Source organism: Hypanus sabinus, chromosome 25, assembly GCF_030144855.1.
Source record: "Hypanus sabinus isolate sHypSab1 chromosome 25, sHypSab1.hap1, whole genome shotgun sequence".
In the NCBI taxonomy this organism is placed as follows: Eukaryota; Metazoa; Chordata; class Chondrichthyes; order Myliobatiformes; family Dasyatidae; genus Hypanus; species Hypanus sabinus.
In genome coordinates this window covers 49,291,901-49,304,915 of record NC_082730.1, presented here as the reverse complement: position 1 = coordinate 49,304,915, position 13,015 = coordinate 49,291,901, and the positions used below count along the sequence as shown (strand labels likewise).

General features: G+C 37.2%; 1 protein-coding gene across 11 annotated transcripts in view; it reads right to left on the bottom strand.

The window, feature by feature from the left end:
• LOC132381224 (ankyrin repeat and SAM domain-containing protein 1A-like) overlaps positions 1 to 13,015 on the bottom strand; it is a 496,261-nt gene that overhangs the window by 28,481 nt on the left and 454,765 nt on the right. For 7 of the 11 annotated variants that reach the window (XM_059950558.1, XM_059950564.1, XM_059950562.1 and 4 more), the window contains one exon: positions 10,295 to 10,423. In XM_059950558.1, coding sequence (XP_059806541.1) covers positions 10,310 to 10,423 — 114 coding nt within the window. In that variant the 3' untranslated portion in view covers positions 10,295 to 10,309. Of the gene's footprint in view, positions 1 to 10,294; positions 10,424 to 13,015 lie in introns of those variants that run through there. The other 4 variants (XM_059950560.1, XM_059950567.1, XM_059950559.1 and 1 more) reach the window with 1 other exon arrangement.

The window sequence follows — 13,015 nt, the reverse complement described above, 5'->3', positions numbered from 1 at the left end:
CTGTTAAAACTGATCATTCAGAATGCAAAACCTGCATCAAAGTTTAAAGTCAGAAAGAAAATAATCATCTGATCTTTCAGATGAGTGAAAAGGTAATAGAAATCTGCAAAGAAGTCTAATTGTTTTCTAGCTAAAGGCCACAGATGAGGTTACTTTATCTGAGAGATAATAATCAAATACCAAAGACATGGGGGCAATTTACTCACTGAACTAGCATTACCAAGAAAGGCTCAGAAATGAAGCTGGACCACATTGACAGCCAGAGAATGGGGCACAAAACGAAAAGGAAAAAATGTAATGCGAATGTATTGAAGGTTACACAGAATCAAGACATATAAGCACAGAATTAAATTAGATATATTCACTCAAGTTGCTTACAATTTGAATGATTTAAGTCAACCCACATTATTTTCTCTGTTAAGCCAATGCAATGCCCTTGCAGAAATGACCAACAATCTTGTGTCAATTTCTTCTCTCCCCAAAACTGCTTTTTGGGTGTGCTTCAGCAAATCGTTAAGTTGAATAAAGCAGTCCTAATACTTAAACCAAAAAAAATCAGATGAGCCGATTATATGGAACTGGTTCAAAGTATGGCAATGCTTCACCATTACAATCAACGAAAGATTACAGATTAGTACAGAAATGTAATCGACATTCATAAAATATTTACTGAATCTTATCCAACAAATAACAACAAAGACTGAAATCTACTCAGTATTCCTTCTCTTTCTAATCTTGAACTGTGGAGTTAGCATTCAACCACAAGTATTTCAAGTGAAAGGTTATGAACCAATTAACCGCCACTCTGCCCATAATTTGGAAGATACTTGTAGTTTTTACAACTACTCTGCTCAACATCTAGGAAAACTCATTTTTACCCTTGCTGAACTGAGAAATATATCCAACTTCTCTTTTGCTTCCCTTCTTTCTACCAGATAGATACCTCTAGCTAAACAGAGTGGTGATGGATGCAGTCATCCTCTGGTGAACTTCAAGCATGGGATGAGATGGGAAAGTTCCCATGATGAATTAGTTTACTTCAGAAACATATCTGATATTGCCTGCAGAGACTGCCACAGAGGGACTGATAGACTGTGAGATAAAACAGGCAAACAGACCAAAAAGCTTATTTATTTTACATATTATCATGGTCTGAGCCTGGAGGCTACTGAAAAGAGTATGCTTGGCTACCTTTTCAGTTGCAAAATGGAAGGAACAGAAGAGACAATAGAAATTGACACAAAATATGGGGCACAAGTAATTAATATTTTCTTGCTAAAGAACACAGATTATTAATTCCTAATTTCAACTAAGCATTAAAAGGTATTTTTCACTTACAAAAAGTACATTTTACTTTTAACAGCTTCATTTTATAATCAATTTTACACAATCATTGACAATAGCCAACTGAATGCCTAAACTAACATTCCTGATAGAAGGCATTCATGATGGGGAATAAAAGGAATAGAGGGTTATGGGGTAGTGTGGGTTTAGTACTTTTTTTAAAGGATTATATGGGTCAGCACAACATTGGAAGACTGAAGGGCCTGTACTGTGCTGTAGTGTTCTATGGTTCTATGAATCCAATTTTCAAGTTTATCTCACATGTAAAAAACTGCTTTGTTTCAAAGCCCTTGCGCTGTTTTGTAGATTCACTTACTATATATTGAAGGCTGAGTTGAATCTTAATCTTAAAATGGTTTCCATGAAATTGGATTTTTATTTTATGAAACATGGCTTAAGCTTATTTTGAGCACAATGTAAATCAGTATAAATTATATATAAACAATGCATTAACAAAACTTATTACTGTTTCTGGATTATCAGTGGCAACCTTTTTTTGTAGAAAACTTAATGGCTTGACATGTGTAATTTTAAATAAGATGATAAAACATGCGACTATCAACAGAATTGAATGCTCTAGTGTGAGAAAGTAGGGAGGATTTTTTGGAGAGTGAGAATATCCATGATGGTTTTATTCCTGAAGATCTGATGCTGAATGCATCAGACCCTATGAAGCAGCCATGAAACTGTGAAAGTGCCTAATGAAGGGTAAAGGAAAATAAACATGGTGAGCTGTGGAGCAGGGCAGCTTGTAGAGCTGCTTCCTCAGAACTCCAGCAACCTAGGTCCAATCCTAACCTCCAGTGACATGTGCAAGCTCACCTTCCGACTGCTGTGTTTCCTCTGGTTTGCTTTCAAAGCCAAAAGCATTTGAGTTGGTAGGTTAATTGGCCACTGCAACTTACTCTGCTGCCCCCTCCACCATGTGTAGATGAGTGGCAGAATCTTGGGGGGTCTTGCCGATGCAAAAACAGTGAGAAAAAGTGCTTCGGGATAGGATTTAGTTAAAAGGTTGCCTGATGGTCAGTGCAGATTTGGTGATGTCTCTCTTTAAACCTCAACAAAAAACATTTTCCACCTTCACCATTATGTTTTTCAGTGACAACCATCTTCGTGTAACCTTAGTTCAATTCCAAGTAACAATCAAAATGTTAACAACAGAAATATATACTGATCTGAAACTGGCTCATTACTTGTGCCTGTTTATCAGTGTTGTTGGGGGAAGGGGGCTGGGACTGGAGACTGTGATTAGGAGATGTAAAATGCAATTAAGCCAAACAGGAATGCTTTAGGACACTACACAAAGGCAGTTTTAGCAAGAGAAAAGTACAGATATCTGGCTGTCAAGATTTCAGTTCACTAGTACAGATGATACATTTGAGGTGGTTTGTCAAATCTCCACTTATGTAACAGGTGTTCAATAAAAATACTTAGTGTTCTGCCCTACAGGAAATCTTTGGCATGGTTAGTTCAGAATGAAACATACATTTTGGAAGTCTGGTGTGCATGTGAACAAAGTTGTCCAACCATCAGATTTTGCTGAATGTGGTTAGAACCTTTCTACTTGGGATGTTGCCTGGAAGAGGATATAAGCATTGCTTTGGGTACCCTTGCAGTTAATCTGTAGGATTTTGAACAGTACTGATGGTATCAAACAACCTGCTGGAGGATATCTGTGGGAGGAAAGGATTTGGGTGATATTTCAGGTTGAAATGCTGTATCAGGCCTGCTTGATAGTACCTCTCTTGTGGTTTGAGTGCCCTCTGAAGCATACAGGAGGATGGCAATAATAGCTGTTCTCAGACATTGGATGAGGTGTTAAATTGTATATCTTCATTGAGAGGCACTTATGTGGCTCTAAGTGATCTACATTTTCCAGGGTATAACCATTATTCGTCGCTGTTTGGAAACAGTAGGAGGATCTTTGTTTTGCAGATATTGAATGTATGAAACATTACCTACTACATCTCAGTGAGCAAATTGATGGTGACTTGGGAGTTCAGCCTCTGAATGTACAGAAGCATGAGCAGAGTCCTGTAGCGTGAGGACAGAAATTGAGTGATGCTCTTTCTGGAGGACAACGTAGGGTGAATAGTTCCCATTCATTTTGTAGATTGGCTTCACTCCAGTGGGAAGCCTGTTGGAGCTGAGGTAGAATATTGTGGCAAGAAAGAATGAGAAAAAGATTAGGCAATGACACAGCCTAGCTAGAACACAGCCTGCAAAAGGAATGGGTCTGTAGTAAATGCAGACAAATTTCTGAGGACATCCAAATTCAAGAAGGGTTCTTCCAACTGAGAGTCCAAGACAACCCAGGCAGCAATTTAAAAAAGTGCGATGTTTTATGGTTGATACCACTCTTGATATTCCTTTTGGAATTGTCAAATGTAGATTGTGTCTCTTAATAGAGGAAATATACAGAGCAGCTCTTCTGGAGGTGTTGGGTGAGGATCTTTGTGATGTCGTTCCCTCCAGCAGACAAGAAACAGATTCTCTGAAGTTACTGTAAGAGCAGATGACTCTGTTCTTGAGATCCCAGGCATATCCTCTTTTCTGACATTGGGAGATGAGGCCTTGAACTTGTGAATGCATACTCTCTGCTAAGTTTTAAAACTGCACCATTGGATTGAGGGGCTTTAAACTTCCGACACACGTCTTTTTTCTCATGTTGGTCTAATAATCACCTGAGGTCTGATTCAAATCTCTCGTACCCAACAGGTGGCCGATTGAAAGAACACAGGAGGTAAACTAATTAGTGGATTCACAGCCCAGATATCCAAGGCTTACCCTTCTTAGAGCCAAGGACGGTGAGGATTTACATGGTTAGAAGCAGCAGTGCTTATTGGAACAAGCTCTTCAAATAATTTATCGATTGAGACTTGACCATTGACACATCTGTCTATGATTTCATTCCACAACACACCACACCACTTTGACCAATCTTGTCATTACTCTCTAATGATACAAGTGTACAACCATTTCATATAATCAATCTAATAGACGTTCAGGGTTTAGAAACTCATTGGCGACTTAAGTGAAATAAAGCCAGAGAAAATGATCCAATGATTTATGAGAGCAAGGTGTTTCATACAGCACCAAGTCTGTCTGAGGTTGCAACCTGATGATGCAAACAGGAAAGGCTACAAATTGTAAAAGTTGGGAGTTGATAGCGAGTTGTAAATAGATCAGTTCTGGAGTCAGTGAGCTGATAACCCTCCTCCACCTGCTAGGGGCTATAATTGATGAGAAAGCAAAGATGGTGCAGGAGTTATTTCAAGTTAGTTCAGCCTTCAGTCCAGATAAACAGCAGATTGACAACTTGAAAAAAAACAGGTAAGAAAACATCTTAATGTGGAAGTAATCTCAATAAGAACCTAGCAAATAATACAGCCAACTAGGCTGAGGGCTCTCAAAGACAAACATACTACAGAACAATGTGAGGTAATTTTTTTCTTCCATAAATCCTTCGGTGAAGAATACTTGACATCATTACACATGTCTTAAGTGAAATTCAGTTATCTGTGAAATAGAAATTTATGATTCACAATGACTGATTGAGATTCTGGAATGGGTATGATTTGACCCTGAATCTATTGTAATTGTGCAGTATTCCAGTAATTTCACATATGAGGTATGGGGGGAAAAATGTCATCCACTGAATTTCTGGGCACATCACAGTAAATTAACACCTGGCACTTAACAACGGCACTAGAGTTGTACTGCAGATCATGGTCTTTCTTGGAAGGCTTTGCTACTGTTTGGCTTGGTGGGTGGAGGGTGCTGCTATTTGTGCATGGGAGGGGGGCTTTGGGGTTCTAACATTTTTACTAGCACTCATTCTTTCAGGTTGGATACATTCTCCCATATTAAATGGAACTACTGAACAATTGAATTAGTGTATAGCCTTCCTTGCTGTCAAGTTATAAAATGAATATTAAGATTTATGGCTGTGCTTATGCTGATTTTTTTAATTGTACCTAGAGCCTTGTTTTAAAATCCTGTTCCTAACATTGTAACAAGTAAGGTGAACTCAATTACCATAAAATTGCCACAGTACCTGATAGGAACATTCAGCATGACAGCATTTACAATGAGCTGTTTCCACCAAGAAGAAATTGACTATTTTCTTCCACTGGAAAAAAATCTTTTGTCAATATTCAACCTAAACAGAACGTATATAAATATATACACAACAATTTCTGGTGAACTGAAATTGCAAAAGCAATTCCTTGGAAAAAGGAAAGTCAGCTGAACAGCTTTACATGCAATATAAGGTTACTACTATTATTTCCCAAATGGTCCAAGTGATCAATATCCTACTTAATTTTACTACACCAGCAAGGAATGGTAACATCTACTAAACTTGTAACAATCCAAGATACATAAATAAACAAGTTCATCACATATTCTTAGCTGCCAAAAGCTACCAACTATATTTAAGAAAATTTGCTGAAAGGGCACTACATATTTACAAAACAACCTACGTGCTCCACCATTTAGTCAGCAGTCATTTAACGATATCAATAGAATTAGACCGATTTAAAAAAAAATCTATTGTTGCTGCCTCTGCAAATGTAATTATTTTTGATGCTGTATTTTGAATTGGCTTTCTTGCATCAGTTTTAAATAGTAATGGAAAAAAATACAAATACTGGAAGAACTTAACCCATCAAGCAGCAAGTGTGGAACGAGAAATCAGATAAATGTTTCCAGTTCATTGGAATTGTGAAAGAGAGAAGGTTAGTTAGTCCAAGTAACAGATGATGGAGGAGGACAAAAGGCAGAAAAAATAAATATCAGTAACAGAGAAAAAATAGCCAGTCTTGATACAGTTAAGACCCACTGTCAGTGGAACACGTTGCTAATGTGGCTTTCTGGGAATCATCGTGCAGGCCACAATATGGTGTGTCTGATCGGGGTGGGGGAAGAAATGTCATTTGTAAATAGAGAGTCCTGATATAACTGAAGAACAAGTTATTAGAAGCTGGAGAATTCATGAGAAGTCCTGCAGGCTTCACCATTCCCACTTGAAAAATGATGTGCCTTCTTAAATTTATAAAGGAATTTAACTGTTGATTCAATGGCTGTCCATTGTTTCACTGCATTACAGACATTTCCTTCATTCTACCTAATGCTCTCTGTCAACTTCAGTTACTTGTCCTTAAACCAAAACATTAACTGGTTTCTAATTCCACAGAAGCTACTAAGATGGTCGAGTACTTTCAACATTTTTGGCTTAGTCTTTGATTGCAGCATCTGTAGTTTTATTTGTACCCTGTTACTGTTTATGGGAAGTCTTCCTGTGATGTATATTAAATAGTAAATCCAATTTCATATAGGGGACTGGAATAATTTTCCCACTTCAAGAAAAACAAATAATAGCCTACACATTCTGCAGTTCCCCACCACAAGAAGCCACAGCATCTTTTGCTAGCCGCAATAAACTAATTTAGTCCTTCTTTTAGTGGCAACCTTTTAATGACAACGAGTAGAGTACTGGTTCAAATCTACATGTACACCTACACAATAAAACCGTTATCAGTCACATATTAAATATGGTTTCTGCAACTCTGGACATGATTTCTTCCAGCTCACCATGAGACTACAGCAATGAACCATGCCAGTTTTATTTTACTATAATAGGGACAAAATTGAGAGGTCTGATTACCAATATTGGCAAGACTCAGCTTTTTCCATGATTAAGTGGCTGGAGCTAAATCCTCTTATAAATTCTGAAGGATCAACTCACCAATTAACATTCTGGGTCACACCAGAAAATGATTAAACTAATAATGGACTTCAAAAACACCCCGATTACAGGTATGATAAATTTTAATCTATAGAATGCTTACATTTCCAAAATAGAAAGGTAAGGTTTCAGCATTTCAACACCTTTTCCAAACTGGGGCAAGATAAACATCTGAAATATCGGTTAGTATACAAAATTAAATTTGAGAATCCATCAGAAGATCCAAAGAATTAGATTACTTTATGCGGTAATTGCAACATCAAAGAACCTTACAAGGTAGAAAGGAGGACAGAGTAGGAATTGGTGGGTGGAGCAATCCGTGGGCACTTTTACAATCTGAATTCTGACACAACATCATAATTTCAAAGACAAGTAGCTCCGAGTTAAATATCCATCTCAGAAAAGTTTCCAGAGTAACCCAGGGTCATAGAATCTTAAATTATAAGATATAAAATTATGTTTGGAAATATCATTCATCTGAGTACTGAGAAGCTCCTTTGTGTGGATTTAGAAAATGATTTGTCTCATGATAATAAAATTGTCAAGAAAAATTTACTTAAGTCTGTGCCAAACAAAATTGAAAGATGATAAAATAGCCAAAATATTTTCATTATTGGGATACACCAGAAGGTCAACATTTAAAGTAGATAAAAATGAAAAGTTGAAGTAGGTTGTTTAGCTCAGGCAAGGACAAAGATTCATTTTCAAATTAGCCACTAGAGAAGGTGCTGGACTAGAGTCATTTACTGGTGAATGTCAAAATGGACCCATTTGATTGGGCAAGCAAATAGAGCCACAGCAATCTCTGAATTAATTGTGGTTATAAAGAATGAGAGTTGAATATTATACATAGGCTTTAGGTTTAAATCACCAACATGTACATCAAATGGTCAAAGGAAGGGTTACAATATGAGATGGTGCAACACACTGATTTACCAGACACTTCCGGGGGGTGGGGGAGTAATTTAACTATTCCAATGGGGTCATATAATGAATTATTGTGGAAGCAAAATGAGCGGACACAATGGCTGAAAGCTACAGGAGGTCCAGTGTTTGCGGCAAGCCACACTCACTCAGCTTGACCTCCAAGATCAACAAGAATGGTTTTTTATGCAGCATAATTAGAAACCAGTTTGGAAGGTCTAACAGCTCCTCCTTTGCTGCACATGTTATCAATGCACTTGTAAAATGCTATCATACAACATTGCTGAGTGTATTACTGGATTCAAAGGCAAAGCATCAATGCAGGAAACAACCTCATTAGGCATCCATGGCTAAGACAACCTTCTCACACAAGCCTATCTTGTACAGTGCAATACAGGATTTCCAACAATGATGAATAGTTCTTCTTAGCAAACTTAGTGATAGAGACTACGAGACAGGTATATGGAGGAATTTAAGGTGGGGGGGATATATGGGAGGCAGGGTTTAAGGGTCGGCACAACATTGTGGGCTGTATTGTTCTATGCTCTATATTTAAAGGAAAGTCATTTCTCATGAGGATTATTAAGATATCCAAAGGTTGAATTTGTGATAAATTATAAGTCTGGAGTTGACAACATTATGAACTGTTATATGGCAAAATAACCAGTCCCATTTCAAGGATGGATGCTAATGATAAATGAACAGTTGTTACGAAAAATTTAAAACAAATACTTGTTAATTATTAGAACTCCTGAAATGCTAAATATGCTGCGAATTAGAAACAAAAGCTGAAAATCCTGGAAAAATTCAGCGGGAGAATCAGGATGCAAGAAACAGATTAATATTTGGTGTATGGATTCTTCTACAAATTAAAAATATTAACTTATCAGTTTTCTGCACACAGATTGATTAGGTGACTATGCATAGAGCCTCTGCAAAGTGTCTTGCTAATCTCAATTACAAGTACTGAAAAAACACAGTTCACTCTGAAAGTGAGGTCTTCAGAGTACAAAGCAAAATGTGAAAATGAAGCAATGGAATAAGATAGTTTTCAAGAACAATTTAAAAATTCCCATGTGCCCTGCTAATTAAAGATAAATACTAAAATAACTGAACTATGAAGAAAGTAAATCAAGAATTCCATATGACATACAACTGAAGTGTATACAAAGACTGAACATAATACTTCACAACCACTATTTACTACTCCAGCATTCAGTGTACTCTTAATCATTTTCATTGATTTGGTTCCTAAAATAAAATTGTATTATCCAATTATTTGCATTATACAACATAAATAATGTAGAGCCTAAAAATTGTGTATTGCATATTTTGAATAAAGCAGCTTTTAATTATATAGACTGTTGTAAAATCTAAACAGTTTTATGTGATCCCTGAAACTTTATTATCCTTTGATTACTTAGTGAAAATATTGAATATCTCTAACTGGATCACATAAAAAAGTTAAATAACATGTCTCTTAATGTGTCTGCTCAGTAAGTGCTTCAATATCGGAAAAGATTTAGAAAAGTTAATCCTTTCACATGTCCCATCCTGAGGCAAACATCTGAAGTGAAAATTTCAGCCAAAAGAGGCTACAGGTCATTTAGCTAGTTCAGTTACAATAAGAAAATTGTGGCCAAACTTACAATGTGTTGTAGAAACTGTAAAAATATCAGAACATAGAAATAAGTCTGCATTTCATCATTTTGTGTCAATTTGGCTGATTCGGGCCCCATCTTTCACAACCAGTTTAACGAACTGAGCTACATAACTGTACGGATAAGGCATGTTTTGAAATTGTTTAAATCAACAAGTTTAAGAAAACAAGTTTTTAAACAACATGTTTAAGAAAGGAGATGAAGTCATTTAAAAGCTCATTAAATTCATCAGGTTAGTCACTCTAACACAATTCCTTTTAAAAATGTAGACCGCTGTGGAAAAAATGGACCAGATACTGATGCATGCAACATTGCCAAATGCTTTTTAGTAGCGATTGGATGGATTAACAGTGCAATAGCTCACAGTGCTGGGAGGTTAGAGTGTTTCAAAGTCCAGATATGGAGTAAGATTCCAAGTAATTTCCAAAGTCTTTGCTTTAAAATGGCTGTAAGATCAACAGATGTTGAAGGCAGCTGTATTCAACTACAGAGTTGAGTATAGGAAGCTCAAGTACGAAGTTTCCCTTTGAGAAGAGAGTGAAAGCAGCTTTAAGTGTCCGCTGTAGGAAGCGGAGAAATAGAACAGATTCACAGTGCAAAGGCACGGAATAGAAGTGGGAGCACCAGATGGTCAGAAAATGGTGGTTTCATACTTTGTACTGATTGTCCTCTTGGAGTCCTGCTTGGAGTCAGCTATCCATTGCACAGCACCATGTGATTGAGAATCTTGATCAAAGTTGTCAATCTACAATAATAAAATGAGAAAATGCAAGTTATTTTGGTATGCTGTACATTTAACAAACAATCCAAATTTGATGAGAACTGCAATAAAAATCATTGATAAATTGAGGTCACATTCAACACTTCGATTACCCAACTTTTGAAGGAAAGAGAAAAATGATTAAAAAAAACCATTAGTGCACAAGGCTAGCATGACTGAGATTTAACCTAGGTGTTTTTAATGAGGAATAGATGTGTAAAAAAGTTTGCTCCCATTACAAGACCTTCTTTGTAGTAGTCATTTTGAAAGTTTTTTTTATCCCCATTTGGAAACAACCAAAATACCAGTTTGTGCTGCACAACTTGGTAAGAAAAAAGAATTAACAAGTCAAATATAGTTTTCTATTCAATCAAAATAATCTACATTATTAAGTAACAAGTGAATATGTCTGGAGGATTTAATTGCTGACCTTAAAAGCTCCCTCATATAATGCTGAAACCCTAATACTACCTGTAGGCTCAACAGTCAGTTCTCACTATTGTTTTCTTTCTTTGTGCAGAAATCATTGGGAAAAGAAGAATTTTAAATGGCAGTGCTTTACCATATCAGATAACAATTTACTGTGCAGTTTATGGGGGGGGGGGGGGGGGGGAATAAGGTATGACTAGATTTTTATACTGATCACAAGAACATTTAAGAAAGCAACAAACCCCTTTACCATCCCCTCACCCACACACAGAGATGAACCTCCAGCCACAGATAGGTCGCTGCTGGACCTCCGATCTGCATATTGTGGCCCAGGACTCAGACATTCAGCCTTTGTACTCACTGAACTTGGAGCTTCAAACTCCAGACATCAAGCCCAGGATTCAACCTCTGACCTGAGGGTCTGCCAAGCTACTGAAACCTTCAATCCCGGGACTTGCCAACTGCAAGGATCAACAGCCCTTGCTCTCGAGACACTGCAGACCGCTGTGCTTGGAGATCACTGGCCTCCAATCTTGGAGTGCTCCGGCCTCCAGCTCCTTCCCCTTACTCGTTCATAAAGTCAATGGGTCAAGCCATACTGGGCCTACCTCACTGCCTGTACTTACCATAAATGGAATCGGTCCAGCTGCACTTAGCTGGGCAGGGCTTCAGGGAAGCTGTCTAGGCCTGAATCTGAGAGACACCCTGCAAGCTTCAATAGCATGTGGATTCCAAGAAGCACATTACTGAGACTTAAGCACTGTAATATCCTTACAGCTTCAAAGGGAGGCAAATCTTTTCCTGCAGATATGGCTGAGATTTATTTTTAAAAGCAGTTTTTAAATGCCTCTACTACCTAGATGCATTTACAAAAATAATATTATAAATCATTAAAATGTGATTTAAAAACTTTGGAAGAAACTTTAAAGGAAAATTATTTTATCTTTATATTCTCTCAATTTCCTGGCCAAGAGTTCATAGAAATAAATAAGATCCTGATTCTTTGTCAGGTCTGACTTGCGTATGATTGAAGAAGCTAATTTCCTGGTAAAAGTCCCAGGCAATCTCAGCAAGAAAGAGCTCCATGTTGGACAGAGAGGAATGCTAGATACACTGGCTTGTGTCACTCAGTAGATACCAGATTTAGAGCACGTCTTTGTATGTATGGTGCTGCTTTTTCCAAACAGCAGAACCACTGGTATAACCAGCATGACTAAACTACCAGTAATAACATTCTTTTAAGTATTCCGTAGAAATAATTTCTGACATTGTAGTGTTTTCTAGGCATGCAGTTGTGGCTCAGAGGGAGCACTCCTGAGTCTAAAAGTTGTTCCAAATTCAAATCCCACACCAAACTTGAATCTAAAACATTCTAGATGGACATCCCAGTGCTGCAGCAAGGGAGTTCAATATTATTAAAGGTGTTGTCCTTTAGATAAGTTGAGCCAAGAATCCATCTCTCCTTCCCACAGATGTAAGATATTCAAATGCAGTGTATTAATTGGGCCAGCTGCTTATTTGGGACAACTCTTAAAGAACAAAAACTGCTTTATATGGGACACTCTACCCCTTAAATGAGACAAGAAACTCTTGCTAAACTTGCATGGCATGAGGCACCACACTGTGCTTTGAGCAAACAGATTTTCAGTAGGTCAGTTGTGTGTGTTTGTGTTCAAAAAGCAGTGATTTTTGTCAATGACAGTTGGAAAGAATTAAGCAGCAAGACAATTCAGAACCATTTTGCTCATTGTGGTTTTAAGCATTCAGGCTTGCAGATGTCAGAAATGGCCAGGAGTAAAAATGAAATTATTCCACTACTTCAGTAAGTTAGAAACTATGAGGAATTTGAAGGTAGTGAATTCTTCACAGTTTCTATTTTGAAGGTAACACCTTGAATATTACAATGAAAATGAAGATTTGGAAGATGCAATAATCGACAGCATTCTATAAAATGGTCTATTATGTGTCTGTGCTGATTTTGTTCAGTCAAAAGAACACAATGTGGATGAATTTCTCCATCAATCGGTGTAAGGAACCAATATGCAGTTTTATAGTACTGTAGTAATATTGATAGTGTTCTAATTTGTTCTATATTTCATTTCAATACATAATTTTTTTACTCAGTTTGATTTTTTATATACCTTTTTA